Here is a 19984-nt window from a genome sequence, read left to right on the forward strand (position 1 = left end):
GGTGAAACCTGAAGAATATCACTGGAACCCAGGACATTCTGGTTTCCAGGAAACTTGCCTTTTTATCTTGTTAGGCCTTGTGGACACTGACCACTAATCCGGACAACCCAATTTATGACCTTTTGTCTTCGTTCCACTCCTCCAGGTAGAAAGACTTCCTCCCACTGCCACCTGGGGGTCGTGCTCTGGTGGGTGTGTCTAGAAGACAGGGCCCTTCCTTCCTTGCTTCCTCTCATTCCACTGCACACCAAACCCTTGGTTTTTAAGTTTGTATTATGCATCTCAAAATGTGCTAAGGTGCTACAGGGAATACAAAGATCAAAAGATCCCTGCCTACATGCAGACCAGGAGGAATATTCTCTCACTGTTGAGTTCAAAGGCTTTACTTGCCAAGAATCACCCCTTACATATAAACTCAGGGAAGGCAGGAGCTTTTGTCTGTTTTCTCTACTGGTATAGAGACAGCATCCAAAACAGGACCTGGCACATACCAGGAGCTGAATATGTGAGAATGAATAAATGAATGAGTGAATGACACCCACAGCTAGAGGCTTTAGTGAAAATGCTCATGGTGAGAGTGCAACTGAGCTCAAAGATTCTGATCTATGAACCTTATACACAATAGTCCACCCGAGTTTCAGAAAAATAAAGTGACTTCCCTTTCTATCGCTGATTTTTTTTAACGGAGGGAGAATCAAAGATGATGCAAACATGACAGGGCCTGTCCTGTTGACCTGGAGGGTTCTGTTGCTCCAAGTCACCCTTTTCTGCTGGATGCCAGAGAGGCCACTGAGCCTGAAGAGGAAAAAGAGTGGGCAGGAGAATTAAGCAACTCCTCTCATCCACAGAACACCTTGTGCTCTTTTTAGGAACCCATCCTAAGGTCGGGGAACTTAACTACTCTGAGTTTCACCTCGAAATAGGGGCAGAAATATACGTCCTACTTTCTTCACAAAGTTATAATGAGGATTCAGATATTTATCCAACAAATATTTTACTATGAACATTTTTTTATAGTTATCAACAACTGATAAAAATTTTGTCCCTAAGAGTAATTTATAAAACACATATCATAATATAAATGTAGGTGTTATCAATGGTATTGATAAAAACGCTGCGTTGGCCTAGATCCATGATGCAAAAGTGCTTCGGTAACTACTTAACTAATTCAGATCCCATGAATCATTTTACCATAATGATGAGGAAATTTAAGAACTTGAAGTAAAGGTTTTACTTCGGAATGTGATATAAGATTGGGTTTGGTGGAGAAATAATGGAGGGGAGGGGCTGACTGTTACACTTAAATGATCTAGAAAAATGCCTGAATGTTTTTACTTCAATAGACTTGCATCTTATAAGGTCTAGGTCTCAAAGACCTTGCCAAAGAATGAAATGGAAAGTTTAGTCAGAACAATCTGGTTAGAGAGGGAGAGCTTCTGTGATCAGAAAGAGCACTCAAAATTGTAAGTAAACCAACTAGAAATTCTAAGAAAACTGGGATTGTTTAGCAGCATAGTCTGGGCCCAGATGATCTGAATGGGCGCAGATCAAGCCAGGTCTAGTGTTCAACTGTTCTGTTCAGTGAACACAGTGGCCTTGTTACCTGTAACACAGATGGTCCCGACGTGGGGAATTTTTTCCTTTATTTTAAGGAAACTCCACCCACAGCTATCCACATTATTTTTCTTCTAAACCATCCATTGCTTATCATATTTATAAGGAAAGTTCCAACTAAAATTCCAAGAATTATAAGACACAGATTCCCATTAATGTGTCCGTCCTTGAAGAGTCCAGCAGAACGATGCTTAAAATAAAATTATAAGAAAATATTTAACTTGATTTTAAGAGTGGCACACATTAGAGGCTAAACTTCATGAGTTTCAGATGTAAGAGAGAACATTTGCTTCTGGAAGATATGTCATTACTTCCCCCCGAAGAGTGAAAAAGCACAAATCTGTCATAATGTTCATGGAACACTTTACTAGAGGTGTTTTTAAGTAAACTGACAGAGAAGTCATGAGAGTCAATTGCACAGAAATTTTCTGGATATTTTCCTTCTCTTCAATACGTTTTTGACTTTCAATTAAGAAAACATATACATGTTGCATGGGACGCAACTTGACTGGCAGGGTGACAGAACAGGCAAACTGCGTAATCATAATATAAATACCCAAGTAGCGGTTCCTGTTACTTAATCCCTGTTATAACTAAACTACCTTTAGTGCTCAATAAAAATATGAAAAGATGCTCAATCACATTATTAACCAAAGGAAAAAATCCAAACAACTTTGTTGTACAAACTGACAGGAATTAAAATGACTGACAGTATCTAGTGTGGGGAAATGGGAACTCTAATGCACTGCCGATGAGAGTTTGAGCTGGTATTTCCTTTGAGAATGAAATTATGCCAGTACCTATCGAACTTTAAAAGGTGCATACCTATTAACCAAGCAGTATCTCTTTCAGAAATATTTCCTAGAGAAAGTGTGCAAAGACATATATATGTGTGAGAGTGTTTGTGTAAACACACATATGTACGTACATAAGGCCATTTAACATAGCATTGTTAGTAAAAGCAAAAAATAAAAATATAAATTTCTATCAATACGGAAATGATTATGTTCCTGTAAGTACTATACAACCTTTTTTTAAAAAGGAGTTGACCTATATACATTGACCAATAAAGCAAAAGCATGTATCTTATTAATAGAAAAGTAAGTTATAAAATATAGAACATGCATCCATTTTTATAACAGGGCGTGTAGGTATGTACTTATACACACACAAGTATATGTCAGTACACACACACACATATATTTCATTTCTGTAAGCATCTGAAGAGGTCTAAAAATGTACCATCTTAACAGCCATTTGGGCAGTGAAATTGAGGTGAGCATAAGGCTGGGAGGGGACTTAAACTCTTTATAATTAAGTACCCTAAGCACTTAAAAAATGAATAGGTAAGGTTTTTCTTTGTTAATTAGAAAGTGAAAAAAAAATTTAACCTGTACTTAATGATGGGTGCTAAGAATCCAGTAACCCTGGTTTGCTAATTCAGTAATCAGCCCTCTCCCCACCCCCATGCATGTGCTTGAGTAAACGTGGCACATAAGAGGATGAACACACACACACGCACACACGCACACACACGCACTCACACACACGCACACACACGCGCACACCCCCTGTGGGAAATCCCGCTGAGGCCGTTACAGTGGGCACTCCCTTCCCTACAGCAGTGGCATCATCGCCGCTGTTACAAGCACAGACTCTGCTGTCCTGTGGTCCCGGGTATCGTTTCCAGCTCCATCATTTCGAAATGAAGTTTTGGGCAAGTTGCTTCATGTTTTAGTGATTCAGATTCCTCATCTGTAAAATGGGAGTAAATAAGCCTTCTTTATAGTGTTATGAGGATTAATGAGAAATTCCATGGTAAGCATTCACCACACTGCCTGACATAGGGGAAAAAAAAAAAAAAGACAAATTTTTCAGCAGTCTGTGTGCCAAGACACAAGATCAAGCGGTTGGTGGGAAATCATGAATCACGGCACTTGTATTGTTAGCAAATTTTAGCCCTATAAGAAACCCCATCTTTTAATGGTTCCACACTTAACCTCAAAAATAATCCCCAAGTAACTAAAAACTTCCACAGGACTGTCTACAGGTACAATCGTGAAGGAGAATCAGCCTGGGCTCTGGGGTCAGACTGTGCTCATAAAAGCAGCTCTGATACCCACCAGGTATGTGCCTGGGCTCATTGATACTTTTATTAATGCTTTTGTAAGGATTAAACAACATAAGTGCATGTATGCAGAGCATACAGCATCCAGTGCACAGTAGAAATACAACAACAACAATAATAATAGCCTCAGTGAACTGAGCATCTACCGTGGGCCGGGCACTTTCTCTCAGTCTCGAACCACCTCTGAAAGAGAAGCACCACTAGCCCCTATCAGATCCAGGACACTCAGAGTCAGGACGTGTCTTGCTCGTGGGACTCCAGGCGTATCTGCCTGACTCCAAAGTCTTTACTTTTTTCTACTGCTCACTATTTCTCTTCCTGCATCACCTTGGGCAAATCACAATTTCCTCTTCTGGTAACATCTTCTTCTGAGGCAATATGACCAGTTTGCAGGTGGGTCAGCTAGTGGCTGGGAAAGCTTTGAAAACTGGTAAGTTTTGGAAATAAGGGACCCCCTCAAAATACCTCTTCCACTGAGCTGCCACTGCCCAGAATTTCACTACTAGATGTTCAGTGCCAGATGTGTTTAAAGTATCCTCTTAAAGTGCGAATACTCATGGGAAGGGGTCCTATCAAATTGTTAGATCGTCCAGTTTCCTCTAGAGAGACGTCTCAGGTAGCTTGTAAGAACTGGACATCCGAAGAGAAGGGCATGGAAACTGGAGGAAGTGCCCAGAAAAGAGGGGCCCTGAGACACTGCCTCTAAGTCACAACTTGGCCCAGGGCTGGGTCCACCAGTCAGTCGGAGCAGCCATGAGGGAAAATCCCTCTCTTTCTCTTCCCCTCCCCCTTCCATTCATTCATATTTATCCCATAAACATTTATTAAGCACTTACTATGTGCAAAGCATTAAGGGAGGATTCAGTCCCTGCCCCAAGGAAACTTATAATTTAGTTATGGTTGGCTGAGTCAGTCATCTTAATATCCTTACTGACATATGGGTTTAATCTCTGTGTTTATGTGTGCAAATGCTTAACTGCATACGTGGATCGTTCGCAGTTCAGTCATTCCATAATCACTGAAACAGCCTTTCTGATTATGACCATCCTATACTCCTCCCACAACACCCAGCTTGTTGAAATGCTGACGGCAACCTGCACACACGCACCTAAATTTAACTTCTGTTTTTATATAAGTCGCACACACTCAGAATTTACCAAGTACTAGTTATATAAAACTGTTCTTGGGGTAATTTTGTAGTAATTAAGTGTATACGAGTAATTAAGAATTTCTCTGGATCTCATCATCGATCCCTAGTACTAGATAAGCATTAATAACAGCATGGCTGATACCAAAAATTATTCCTGATTATGACTGAGGATGATAACACCGGGATAGCCTGAAGCGAAGCGCACTCACTGGCTCATCCCTCTTGTGCATATGTCCCAACTTTCTCAGTGGAGACTCTTACACTGTGGATTTACAATCAATCTCATTCTTCTTGCTGAGTTTCAAGGGGAAGTTGTGACACATGCGTAAGTTGTAAGCAATACCATTTCTAGACTTACTACTTCACTCTTTCACAACCTCACATATGCAGATGTGACTAAATTTCCTGTGAGGGGAGAGTATGTTTATTGTCTCTACAATTTGCCTTTAAAAAATAACCTTTCTGCATTTAACACTATAAACTCCCAGAAATGAGATCAGCTGTGGCTATGACCCATAGGACTCTTTCTGGAAAGTACCATTGCACAATCACTGTAAGCAAACAGCCCACAGCACAGGAAGAAGCTACACATGTACCTGCCACCCCCTTCCACTTAAGTATCAATGCTCTGAGATTTCTTCGGGCTGAAAGGTGGTTTGGCTGTTGGGTAGGACAAACCATTTACAACATGTTTTGTTCTTAGAGGCCTGTCGGTGGCTGGAAACCTTTTGTTTCCAGATGCAGTCAATTTGAACTTGGCTGACAGGCTTACCGCTCCACACCGAGGTGGGAAAATGCCACCATTGTCTGGGAGCGAACTGGCTGGCTTCTGTGGGGCCTGCGGGCAGGGCATGCTTTAAATCATGAGAAAGACAGCTTATGAGCCACGGGAGCCAGCACCAACAGAGCAGGCTCCTACTTCCCACTGCTGCCGCCTTCATATCAAATGGCCCAGGCCGGGTAGGCAGCCTCATGGTGTTTTCCTAATGAAATCTAATGACTGGACCATGGATGATGGAAGGCTTTGTGTCGGCAGCCGGCAAGTCCAGGGGGGTGAAAATAAGAGCAAGCAGTGGAAAGTACAGAAACCTAAGAGAATGGGGTTGAGGGACATAAAATGGGGCAGAACCCTCAGAAAGAAGCCTCTAGGCTCTACCACTGATTTCCAAGAGGCAATCGGTATGAATGAAAGTGTGAGATAGTTCCATTTTACAGATGAGAAAACCATCCCAGAGAACATCTGGCAGACCCTGCAATGTTCCTGTCCAGTAAACATTATCAATAGAACCTCAATTTTGCTAAACATGGCAATGCACCAAAACATCCGTCTCCCCAGATTCCCTTGCTTTTGAGGGTAGCATGGGACTGAGCTCAGAGTACACTTGTCCTTCACTCTTTTCCCTCCTCTCTACCTGAAGCAGAGACAAGGCATGCAGAATATCAGCATCCCTACTGTGAGCAGGAAGGTGGAAGCCAGAAAAAGGGATGGCAGAGCAGAAAGCTGGGAGGAAGCTTGCATACTATTGGCTTCGTGGGCTGCTCCTCCACCCCACACTGTTTTTTGTTCGATGTCTTCTTATGCGAAGAGAGTGAAGCCTTGCGCTGGGCACCCTGCTATACCATGATAAACAAATCCTGAAAAGTTTTGTGCTCTGTACAAATGGGTACTGCAAATAACAGGCCCTTGGAAAACTAGGATTGGGTCAGACCACTCAATATCTATGAAATCTTCTAACTACAGCAGTCACAAAATAATCGAGAGGGAATCTGGGCAGCCAGTCCCGTGGGGCTAGAAGCTACCCAGTGGTTATTAAAAATGCACAGAATGTCAACGGGAAATGCTGGCTTGCAGTAACTGAGACAACAGGTGAGAGACCAGCACATAAGAAGGACTGTGATCTGCCACTGGCCGAGGGCCGTGCGCGGCCAGGTGTGCAGCTCTCTGGGGAGGGAGCCCCTGGGGTCATGCTCTTCAAATTTCATTAAAAGAGCTGAAAGGGCTCCTGCCTGTGCAGCAGCGAGGGCTTTTTCATTTTCTTCTCTCGTTATTCCAGCCTGTCTTGCCTACGAAAGCCTGTGTGCACGAGTCCACGCTATTATGATGACATCATTCCCGTTTACCAGTTGCATCTGAGTGAGCTGGATTGTTGTCTGGGTGTCCTGTACATGCAGTCCAACAAAATCCCAGCAATTAGGATGCAATGTTCTTACCTCTCTCATTCTATTCCCTACACAATGCCCTCCTAACTTGCCTAAAATACCAGGCTGGCTCTTCCCTCAGTAGCACCACACTTAGCATGGCCCCAAATCCCTCTACGAACTGGCCTTGCTGTTCGCGTGCCTCCTCCCCTCTGCTCCACAGCTTAGCCTGTGCATTCCAGCCGCACGAAACTGCCCTTGGCTCTTCTCTCCAGGCATGCACAAGGCTGTCGTTTGTGTTCTCGCTTGTGCACTTGGCTCCTCCTGCCTGGAATGCCTCTCCCCACCTGGCCTACCCAATGTACTATTTATCTTCAGAACTCTATTCAAGGGTCACATCTAGGGACCTTCCTCTGGTACCTTCCTCTGAACAAACCAGTGCCTCTGATACTGTCTGTTACTGCATGTGTCACAGTGCACTGATTAAATGACATTCGTGTTTCCCTGGCACATAGTGGGTGGCCAATACACACTTGTTGGATTGAACTTGGCCTCTCTTTGATGAGTTCAGATCAGGAAGGTTGTGAAAATGCTGTTCTAGAGATTCCCACGGCATTCTCACAGCCTGGAGTGCACAGGGCATTTACAAAGAAATTATCCATGAGCACCACAACAAAACGTACAAATATCAACTCTTAGGCAACTAATCCCAGCAAAATTCTGAGGCTTGTCCGGACAAGAAAACAGTCCTAAAGAGAAAGAAAAGGCCAAAGAACAAGGTTACATGATTGGAAAGAGCTGTCCTTATGTTTACATTTAAAATAAAAGACTAAAATGTACCAAGAAGTTGCCTTGGAGATACCACCCAAACAGAGACCCACGGATGCTATCAACATTCAAACATTCAAAGCAAGGACACCTTATCCACCTTGCTAATGAGAGCACTATGAATGGGTGCAGTGGGTGCAGAGTCAACAAAACGGCTACGGTCCTGGGTCACTCACTAGGTGAGGAAACTTGAAAAAGTGGTGCTATTAATCTTTTCAAAGTATGCCTTTTACAAAACACCTCTCAATAGAAATATACATCGAACACACGACATCTAAGCTCTGTATCAATTAGTCTGGCATGAAGGAACTCAACGGAACTATTTTCTTTTTTACCTGTAAGAACAAAGCTCCTCCGAGCTCTCACCTTTCACAGCTCTGTGTAATGTACCAGCATCTGCCTACAGGTGTATTTCCTCGTGGAAAGATATAAACACTTATGTATTTTGTTTCTTGGACTTAGAAACACGTAGATTAAGAATGCGGCTTGGAAATGTGGACCTCTTGTTAAAGATGCCAGTGTAGTTAGCCGAGGCAGCAATGCCTGGACATAAAATCTTCTATGTATCAGTTTCCATCTCTAAAAATACAGTGATGACATTTTTCTCTGACCTCTGCCTACTGCAGGGAGTAGAGAGGATGAGGGTGGTGATGCTCATTAAAGCCATGATCTTCTTAAAAGAGAGAGTAAACACTCACTATAGCTATACTGTTAGCAATCTTGACACTGCTCGGGGCTTTAAAAATCTCGTTTTATTAGGGGATGAAGCTCCTTGTTACTAAGATGCTGTATAATGCTCTCCAGCACACTAGTCCAACCAAAGCTGAAAGGCATGGCCAATAAATGCAACTCATTTAGAAGCTTCTCTGCTTCTCTCATTCCTAGCACTGATTCACCCACTTGAAAAATATTTGATCAATTTAGTTCTTATTAAGGATTAGTTGATGAGAAATGCCTATGCCTAGAAAGTTCCAGAAAAGCATTTTCAGAAAAATACTTGAAAGAGGAAGTAAGGCTGTATGTGGATCCCTACCCCTAATTCCCAGCAGTGGCCCAGTGACTGACGCATGGACACTCCCTTGCAAACTCAGCCACTTGCCCATCTTCTGGGAGGAAGTCAAGATTTCCCAGTTTGCATAACTATATTCTGATCTCTTCTAGAAAGGCTTGTCATATGTATTTATTTTTAGGGCTTCTGTGAGCAGTTTCTCATTGGCCATGGGAATTTTTAACAATGAAAAAGTTAAAAAACACACCAAGTTGACAACTAAAAAAGAGAAATGTGGGAGAAGAGTCTTGCCAAGCTGCAGGGCAAAATAACAAAGCAGATCCCACTCTCTGTGTCCCCTAGTTTCATTACTCATTTGAGTCAATCACTTATTCAGTAAATATTTACTAAATGCCAGCTTTGTACCAATATTATGCTTGCCCTAGGGCTACAAACATCATTCCTATCCTCAAAGAGTCCAATAAAGAAAAGAAGAGATTAAAAGGATGAAGGTTAAATTAATTAATTAAGCTCCGACTCTGTACTTGGTGCTTTCTAGTGGAATCCTCATTAACAACTGATAAGAGAAGGTAGACAAGACTCTCCTCAACTAATGAATGTGAACTGAGGCCCAATAATTTGTCTGGAGTCATACAGTTGAGTAGACTGGCATTTGCATTCACGTTGATCTAATCCGAAAGTCCCGTTTAAATTTCTTTAGAAAGCAAAAAAAAAAAAAAATAACCCAACAAAACACCCAAAACCAAACAAAAAAACAGAGGGGGAAAAATCACCTATTATCCTAGCACTGTGATGAAAAGAACGTTAATGTTTTGGAGAATTTCCTTCCAATTTGTTTTTCTACACATAGGTTAAATTTTGAATTTCTAAAATGTGTCTCACAGTTGTAATCAAAGCGTGTTATACTGCATGTCACTGGAACCCTGACACCATGGACTGTGAAAGGCTCTGCTATTTTATATAGCACAAAAAAGAAAAATCATAGCCTGCTATATGATGCCACTGACTGAGCTCTGTTCAGATTTCAGTGATGTTACAGTGAAGGTAAAAATCATGTGTCTTAGGAAACATGACCTATTCTGTATTCCACAAAGCCCACACTCATGCAGTCCAGCTCCTGCCTGCAGATGAGGGTGGCTTCACAGCACAGGGGGCTAGCTCTCCCCATTGCAGCCAAGCTCCTCACCTGGGCTGGGAGGGCCCTCTCAGAAGGGAGAGTGCTCTGTTCATCTTTCTCACACACCCATTGCTTTGCACCTAGTAGGCACTCAAGACATACTTCTTGGTTGAATAAATATGTAACTAAAGCTTCAGAAGAAATTTACCAACAGAAGAAAGTAAAAATTACCAAAGGCCCAAAGAATGGTGGGAGCCCAAGTTTTATTGGTGAATAATGGATCTGTGTGACTATACTCAGGGAGAGGGGAGGAGAGATGGATGGAACGCTGAGTCAGAGGCAATGACCCTGGGCTTTTCCAGGTCATTCCCTTCCTGCAGCCTGCCACTGTCTCCACAGTGCCTCCTCTTCAGCTGTCCAGCACCCTTCACTGAAGTTCTTGCTCAGGCCTGGCTCCATCGTGCTGCTTGATTCTGCCACCTTGGGAAATCACTCACGCTTAATCACAGGCAATCTGATGTTGATTTAAGTTTGCTCAGGGATACCACTCATTAATTTCAAGTATGAACTCGTATGAAGCAAATTCAGGCATCAGCGAGAGGGAGATGGAGAAGAATCATATTTTTCAGAAGAAGCTAAAGCACTCAGTCTAAATGGAAAGAATCTCTTCTGCTTATGTAAGAAGGTCTGAATGCCCTCAGGAAGCAAAAAGCTATGTATAGTTTGAGTCTATATGATTTGGCAATTCAACTTTCTATGGATGCTCACTTAAGATATCTTTCTGAATCAGCAAAATGGGTTTAAATAAAGAACAGAAATTAAGCCAGACTTAGTTTTCCATGTATGTTCTGAGTTAAACATAAGACCTGCACATTTTGAAAACCATCATGATTTCTCTTGCCTTCCTTCCCTCCTCTTCTTCCTTCATGCATCTATCAAGTATCTATGTGCGTTTTATAACATGTAAAGGACTGTGCTAAGTTCTCTAAGAGAAATGACAATGGGCCAGAAAATTCTGACCTCAGAAAGAAGTTTCCAGATTAATAGTGATGACAACTTTCACTCATAGAGAAGTAAATCACCAAGGAGAGAAAGCATAAGTATTGTCAGAGACACAGGTGATATGTAATCACGGTTTAGAACCAGGAGAGATTAAGTCCAGCTAGGAGATCAGGAAAGGCTTCAGGGAGGAGGTGTCATTTCATGTGAGCCCTGCAGGATAAAGAGGATCTAGGCATACGGGATTAGAGGCAAAGACCTGTGCATGGGCAAAAGGACTCCGGTTGTTCTCCTTTACACAACTGTTCATTGTTTAGGAAGCAAGATGTTGTTCTTAGGCCTATCCATGAGGTGTTAAAGCTCTGGGTCTATAAATGGATCATCACCTTAGGCTGACCACTTTGGGGTGTTGTAAGTCATACTCTCTGAGGGCCAAAGCCAAGGAAATACTGTAAGATTTCAAGCTGATTAAGTGTGAAATTTTAGAGAGAAGCCATAAAAGCTGAAGCCCGGTATATAACGGAACATTTGAAACCCACAACTGGTAACTAAGACACTTGACTAAAAGCAACAGCGCAATGTCATTTTTCAAAATGCAAGGGACCGACTGCTCCCTGCTTACCATGGACATGGATCCCATTTGGTTGGAAAGAAGAGTTTGTTTCCGGCTGGTAAGACTTCAGGTGTGATCCTGAGGGCTGCTGGGTGTGGGGCGGCTGCGCTCTCTGCATTACTGAAGGAGGAGCTGGAACTCTCCGGGGACTGATGTGGTGAGGAGATGGAGCAGAAGGTGCAAACCTGAGAAAACAATTATAAAAGGAAACATGAGGGACGTAAAATCACAGGAGCACAGACACTCTTCAAAGCCAGATTCTCATTTCCCATTCTGGCTACATAACAGCATGTCAAAAAGCCCTTTAATAAAAATCTTAAGACTTTTGTCTCCCATTTTTAACCGCTGACTTCTCAATTGAGATACTGAGGGAATAAAAGAGATCAGCAAAGGGGAAATCTAGTCAAGGTGTGGGTTTGTCAAGCTTCTTAAAATGCATTTCAAATACTCTGGGTTCGGTGAATTTCAAAGCACATCTCTTGTCAGACCGATTTTCTTCTAATTTTTAAATCCTTTTGCATTTTAAGGGAAATTTGATCTGAACGTTTCTGATTCACTTACACTTAGGTCATAAACATTTTGTCCTGTATTACATATCTGAGGTCCAAGAAGTGTCACAAGTCTTTATTAAGCCTCTCTAATCCATTCTCTTTAACAAAACATTTTCTTTGGCCAAGAATACATTAACTTAGACCTCAAAGGTCAAGAGTGGTTTGAAATCCAGAACCCAAGAGATCAGCGTGGGTTCTGTGCATGGCAAAGAACACTGCCCAGGTGACAGAAACATGAGGTGGGACGTCTTCTTTCGCAGTCACATGTGCGAATCACAGAAAGACTATTGGTAGTTTCTGAGGAGAGAAATACAGATGCTTAAATAAGGTAACATCATCAACTAACCTGAGATATAAAATGGATAAATGACTATTCATTTTCTAATTGTAAGGGAGAATTGGCAGGATTGGAGAATTCACTAGGTGCAAAATGATAGCTGGAGGGGCTAACACTGAAGGGAGGGTGTATTTGTGACAACAATGTTAATGTTTAATAATGTCCAGGGACTAATTTCACAGGAACAAATCACTTCACTTGGCTGGGCTTTGGTGTAAGGCTGTAGATGATAAACAGGATGAACCAGTCCTGTTTACATAAAGTCATTTTCAATGTTCTGAATGAGAATATTTAGTGAGGCAGAGCTTCTACATGTGTATCACAGCTGGAAGAAACAACTGGATGAGCCCCGTGTTCCTTCTGGACTGTCCTGGTGGAGGTAGGAAGAGGCTGGGTAAGGAGGTGATGCAGAGGCCCTGGCTGGTAGCTCGGCTGGGTAGAGAGTCGTCCCGATACACCAGTGTTGTGGGTTTGATCTCTGGCCAGGGCACATACAAGAATCAACCAATGAATGCATATATAAGTCTCTCTCTCTCAAAATGAATCAATAAATGACAAAAAAAAAAAAAAAGGTGATGCAGAAACCAAGGAGGGAGGATCTGGACTAGTTACCCTCTGGAGGAGAGAGGTCAGAGGATGCTTAAACAAACTAGCTGGGTCGGGATGCCTGTTTAATCACTTATTTATATCTCTGCTCTGCTGAAAGAGAATAGTAACTGTCTTGTGGCAGTAAATATGTATTTTCCAAGCACATCGTGTAATTAGTTTGGAATTAGCCTAAAAAGACCTGCTGAGGTGGCCTTCAGAGAAAACACAGCAAAAGAACTCTGGCACTGCCCTGAGAACATCTAGTAAAAACTCATCAACCAGGCTTTCTCGTGCAGAGGTTATTTTCTTGGGGAACATGTCCTTAATGTGTCCCACAAGCTACTCTGAGGTTGTGGGATAGGGATAGGAATTATGGGACCACAGACTTTAGGGCTAGAAGGAGTCCACACTACCACCAACATGGGAATCCTGCGGACAGGGGGTCCCCCGGGAGAGCATGGGGGAAAATCTGAACTGGAAGGCAACCTATGTCACTACTAAATAGCCATGGCTGGCATCTCAATTTTGTCTTTTGACTGGCTTCCTAATTATATTTCTTTAATTGGGAATAAAAGATGCTCTAGAAGATTTTCTAGTCTTTTCTTCTGGTACTTCTGCCACCTTTCCTTTCTTCTGAGGACTGATGAGGGAGAAATGTGTGGATAGGGAGAGGTGCAGAATTTAGAAGAATGACCCTGATATCCTGGGACTGATGGAGCAGAACAATTCTGTTTCATAACTCCCAAGCCCCACAGCACAGTAAGTCTGACTCATAAACAAGGGTCTGATTAACAAAGAGCAGAAAAGGTGGATGGGGAAGGGGAAGAAGGTGAAGACTGTCAGCAATATAAATCTTTATTTAATTTGGGGTGAGGTGGTTGTAGGGTGAATTACGATTATTAGCTATGAAAAAGGGAAAGTATTCAACCAACTAAAAGAATAGAATTCATTAGGCATTTTCTGAGTCATCGAGAATGTAAATTCCATATAATAGACTCTCTATCTAAAGATTTGTATATCTACATATAAATTATATATCTATGTTATCTATCTGTCTAGAGAGTATATAATTATATGCTAATTATAAATCTTTCTTATCTTATTCATTCACACAAGTTCCAAACCCGGGCCATGCTCTCTTGGCTACCATATATTATTTAATGTAATAATACTGATAACGAAAAAAAAAAGTGGCAGGATCAACATCAAGATTTTAGCATTGCTTATCTCAGAGACCCAAGGGGAATAAAATGCCTATTAAGCCTTCAACTGACTCTGTATCTTGCTTTTTGTTAATTCAGACTGGATTTTTCTCCTTGCTGTTCAAATAAGAAAGATTATATGGTATAAAGTTAATATAATTTTAAAATATAGTATGTCATTCCACATAAATTAATAAAAATTTAAATATAAGCTATTCTAAGTAAATAAATGTATACCTAAGGTAGTCTGACTTGAAAAGGAAAGAATTGGAACAAACATTTTAACTTTTACATGTACAGAGAAAAGATGACAAGTGATAAGACGTGATCTCAATTATCCAGACAAGGAAGAAGGAAATAAATAAGAGTTCAGCACTAGAAAGTCCAGCATAAGAAGTGAGTGTATAAAAGTGATTGATTTTCAAGTACAGCACATAGAATCAATTTTGTTACTGCTTAAAAACACTGCATGCTATTTTATTGAAAAATCTTTCACAGTCCCTCTATTAATTAATTTAATGTTTATAAACTTGGTTACTTGTTAACTAGCTCATAGTAAAGTAGAAATAGAAAATTAAAATCAGGGTGCAGGGGCAGGAGAGGCATAAAGAAGGCGGAGGAGAGTCTTACTGATAGAGTCAAAGCCCTGAGAGCATCCAAAAACAATCACTGACAACTCATAGCAAGATAGATGCCAGAAACATTATTTCAAAAGCCAAAGGACGTAAGAAACTTGAGTAGTTTGAGGCTATTTACTCTAGAAGCAAGCAAACAAAAAACAAGCACACTTAAACAGAAGCTTACTGAGCAAAACATAAAATGTCCCTCTTGTTACTGAAGGAAGGCTAAATCCCATTTTCTTAGTGTCCTCAACTGTTCCCCAAACTTGCTAACACACACATACACCTACCAAAATGAATATGTCCATAATATTCTGCCCAAAACAGAGATTTAAAAAAAAATTCAATGAAGGTGAATTTTAAAAATTTTGATGCTGACATAAATAAACAATTTTGATGCTGAACAAAAACTGCAAGGATTTACAATTTTTCTTCTATGGAATCTCTCATTCCCTCATTACATCAGGACAAGATGACATCACTCGGATTCATTCTGAATTACAGCAGTGTCCAAGAGCCACAGAGAGTCTGTCTGTCTGAAATTTTTCTAGGCCCAACTCAGTCCCCCAGCTGCTGATATGCGCTTGACATTTCACAGGTTTTATTCCACGTGGCTCACCAGCCTCTTCTCCAGCTTCTTGTACTTTCATAAAACAATGGAAGACTGTTATGTAAATATGCACACAACGGACTAGAATTTTTTAAACAAAAATCACTGCTTACCAGAAGATCACACAAAAGCAAATCACAGAATTGAGTCAACCACTTCCACTCATTTAGTGGAGGAGTTTATATAACCTTAGCATGAGCCATGGTTCACTGGCTTGCCAAAAGAAAAAAAAAGGGAGAGAGGAAGCAGGTTTTAAAGGGCTCATGAAAGATTTTCCAGGGAAAAAAAGAGAGGTTTCTGCAGATCTTTATACAACCGTAGAAAATGTCTGCTCCTTGAGGGTATTTACTTGGTTATGGTGACTGCTCCCACCCTCGGTTCACACTAAGCTTCCCAACCTTGCAGTGAGGTGGGCCAGAAACACAGAGGTCAGCTCTCCTGTGAATGTAGTTCTCAACTTAGGTTCTGTGTCGTAGAACAATAGGTCCCTATGGAGACAGGCAGAACTAGTGAGGATCCCATGCAGAAAAACTGCAAATGGCAGGAGAAGCAGACAGATGTCATCAAAGACAGATGTACTGGAAGTCCTGGGCTTGAGTATTGCCTCTGTCCCTTACTAGCTGGGCAATCTTGACTAAATTACCTGATTTCGCCCAGCCTCGGTTTTAAGAATAAAATAAAGATAATCTCGACTCTTACTGGGGACTGTAAAATCTGAGGTAACATTTTTATTTGTTCATTCAAGAGATAGTTATTGAGCACTGACCAAGTGTGTGGCACTGTTTTAAGCACTAGAAATAAAGCAACACATGACACATATCTTTGTCTTTGTGAAACTTATGTTTAGGTGAGGGGGGCAGGAAATGAACAAATTTAAGTTAGAAGACTTTGTATTGAGCTAGTACTCATAGGAAATGAGTACTATGAAGAAAAATAAAGAATGGAAGCTGAAGGATGGAGGTGGGTTATGAACAAATTTAAACTGGGAAGTCGAAGATATTAAAAGTACTCTAGACAATGAGTGTCTGACACCTTTCAGATGACCAATACATGGTGATGGAATGGCTGCTCTAAATAGAATATAAATATAAGGAATCTTTGACATTAACATGTACCCAGTGCTTGAGAGCTATATAAGATTGTGGTTCAAGCACTGTATTTGAGTATTTATGGAGTTCTTAAAATAAAAAAATCTTAGGACACTTTTATCCCTTAACTATTCAGATATGGACGTTAAGGCTCAAAGAAAGTGAGGCATTTAGTCCTTTGGCTAATTTTCCGGTTCTAAGAGCAGTTAGTCGTGGTCTTATGTAAGAGTCTCATTTCTTGGTATTGAGTTTTCTAAAGGACCATCCTGAGTTCACCAATTCATATAACCATAGAAAGTTCTAGCAAAAGGGCACTAGAGCACCACCTTATTTGGATGAGATAAAATAGGCCCAGAGACATGAAATGATTCGCCCAGTCCCATGCTAGTTCTCCAGATACCACTTTATCCCGATAAGGTAAGATGTTCTCTAGTGGAGATGGGAGCAGGGCAGAGGGGTGGGGTGAAGAAGGAAGGAGAGGACTCCTGCGGGCACTTGAGATTTTGACCTTATCACTGCTGATGGGGACTTACCAGCAACCTACTGCCTTTAAGAAACCTGACAATGGAGCTAAGTTTCTCAGTTTGCTTTGGGGAACCTGCTCATTGCTGAACTGGGTTCTTCATGCCCAAGCTGGGCTTATGCCTTTAGCTTTCCAACTGGATAACTCCTTTCAGGTAGCACTCTTTCCCCTGTCTGTGAGTCCAAAGTATTTCCATGACAACTAATGATTGTATTTCTTCAAACAAAATTTACTAAAAAACTGTGTCACAAGTCAAGCATGTGCCCCATGTCTTACTTTCTTCATTTGTGCTGTATAAGTAACCAATTCTGGCAAGTGGTGTGGGAACTGTGTTTTAGCACTGCTTTGAGGGTTAACACTTTGAAAAAAAAGGTGTCTACACGATCCACTAGATTAAATGTTGGTTGATATGTACTTTGGATAGTTCTCCCCTCACCCCCCTCCCATGGGGTTTACAGACCTCCCAGAGAAGAGAGAATGCTTCAGAACAGCTTATTTCATTGTATTCGCATGAAAAATATTATTGATTTGCTGCCAGGGAGTAGAAATAATGGATACAAACTGGTCTACGGTGGATTTGGGGAGGTATTTTTTATTCCCCCAAAGAATTGTGGGGTATCATCTGTGGTGGTTTCAAAATTCATCTGTGAAAACTAATCAATGAAAAATGGCTTTAGCAGTTGGCCAACTGCAGAGGGGAAAAAAGGAATCCTTTTCAAATCCTAAAAAGAAAAGCTCAGTTTTAAGGATTTCACATCTGATTTAACATCTAAAAAAAAACCCCAATGATAATACCCCACTTTGTACAGCCAGACAGCACTTCGTTTTAGTAGACTTTAGTGGTCTTTATAACGATTTATGAATCACTTCATGAATTCCTGGCTGACTCATCTGGGTGACTATAGTATCTACTTATACTTCCCTTCTGTCTCACAAAAGAGACACTTGGACTCAGTTCAATCCAGATTTGTCCCCGAATGAATCACAGCACGTTACTGGGGGAACTGCAAATTGAATTCTGCTTCTGAGACAATCAAGACCAGCTTTCAGAAATGAAGAAACAGCCGCTGGGGAGTGTGGGTAATTGCAACACTGTCCATCTGGGCAGGACCAAAGCCGGCCAAGAGCTGTATATGCCCATCGGAGGACCCTTCCAGACTAGTCAAAGAGCGGAATCTGTCCCCTGGAAGGGCTCAGTGTTCCCTTCTCCTTACAAGAGGCTGGGTCAATATTAACTGCAAATAATTTATCACATTGGACAAGGCCAAGTCTCAAAAATAATTGCTGGGACCTCCACAGAGCATGACAAATTGAGGGCTGTGAAGCTAGCCGTAGGTGAAATGATCATCAAGGCGTTTTAAAGACGACTCACACATATACTATGATGAATGTTTGTGAGAAACAGAAAGGATAGTGTTCTGGAGAAACATTTCTCCACTTGGGTAAAGGGAAGCAGTTGTTAAGTCAAGAAAACAAAGTAACAATGCCCAAGGCAGAGAAGTATATTTTTTCTGATAAATACTGAAGTAGGGCATCACAATATCTCCCCCTCCCACAGAAATAAAAAGGGAGGAGGAGAGGATATCCAGGATATCTTAGAGAATTGAACTATGCAGGACACACTTAACCAGGACCTAGGGTATTTTTGGAATATCTTGCCTGCAGAATTGGCAGTGACTCAGTTGTTTGTCTATTTCAGAATCTATGTGATAAGGAGAGAAGGAAGAAAAGTCTGATTCTGCCAAATCCTCTTTACAAAAAAGCGCCAGCCAGAGAAAAATTTATCCAGAGTGGTCTTAGACATTTGATGTCAAAAATAATGCTATGAAAAAAATTCTGCAATGATATCATCCCTTCGGCAGTTCTTAGCAGGTCAAAGCAAGGGGATTAACTATGGCCCGCCGGGTGGCAAACGGAAAACTCTCTTGTTCAGCATGGTGTTGGGCATAAAGTTCAGTCAACTAGGCAGTAGAATACATTAGATTTAAAAAAAATCGTTCAGAAGAGAGAATGCCAGATGAGAAATGGGGGGAAAGAAGTGTTATTTTTGTCTAAACATGAGAAAGGGAGGCGTAGGTAGATAAAAAGTAGCCTCTTCCAGGACTTTCCCATAATCTCAAACTGCATACACCAGTTTCTTGACGATATTCGAAGAACTTTTAGAACTAACTTCAAAATGTGGTACTCCTGCCAAGGATGGCCAGGTGCCTTTGAAAGCCACTACCAAACGAGACCTCAAAAGTCAAATATAGTCCATAAATTTTAAGATAAACTAGTGGGTGGTGGTTTGGTCAGTAATAACATGTGCTGTTATTTGGCTAGAGAAATGAATTAGAAGAAAGAGCATATATTTAAAAATTCATAATTAGAGACGAGCTCTTGGCTGTTATAGATGGAAACAGCAACAAATCCTCAGATGTTAAGTACTATTTTGTATCTCCAGCACCTCATCCAGGACCATGCAAAGATAAGTAATTGATAAATGTTGGTTGTCGTTGGTGAAGGACTACTCTGTTGAACAGACCACTGGATCCACAGACTTGGCTCCCAGCTCGGTGCCAGTTCTTGTGTCCAGGTGATGGTACCTTGCCCGACTGGTCTGAGGGTCCAGTTGGATATCACAGGTCCCAAAGACCACCGTTTCTGTTTCTAAGGGGACAGCAACCTATCAGAGAGACCGGCTCCAATCATTTACTCTGAAAAGATGATTAAAACAGAGAAAAGTTTTCCTTCTTGCAATTAAACAAACAGACAAAAACCAACCAAGGCCGATTTCTCAGAAAATTAAGCAAAAAGACTGAGCCCAAGAACTTGGTCTTTCGGTTCCTGCTCACTAGTCTTCCTCATCACTACTCAACACACAGTCCT

General features: G+C 41.3%; 1 protein-coding gene across 4 annotated transcripts in view; it reads right to left on the reverse strand.

Moving 5' to 3' along the window:
• GLIS3 (GLIS family zinc finger 3) overlaps positions 1 to 19984 on the reverse strand; it is a 408840-nt gene that overhangs the window by 16057 nt on the left and 372799 nt on the right. For all 4 annotated transcript variants that reach the window (XM_081150561.1, XM_081150560.1, XM_081150562.1 and 1 more), the window contains one exon: positions 11607 to 11782. In XM_081150561.1, coding sequence (XP_081006687.1) covers positions 11607 to 11782 — 176 coding nt within the window. The remainder of the gene's footprint in view (positions 1 to 11606; positions 11783 to 19984) is intronic.

The sequence above is a fragment of the Miniopterus schreibersii genome (genome assembly GCF_964146895.1).
Source record: "Miniopterus schreibersii genome assembly, chromosome: 11".
In the NCBI taxonomy this organism is placed as follows: Eukaryota; Metazoa; Chordata; class Mammalia; order Chiroptera; family Miniopteridae; genus Miniopterus; species Miniopterus schreibersii.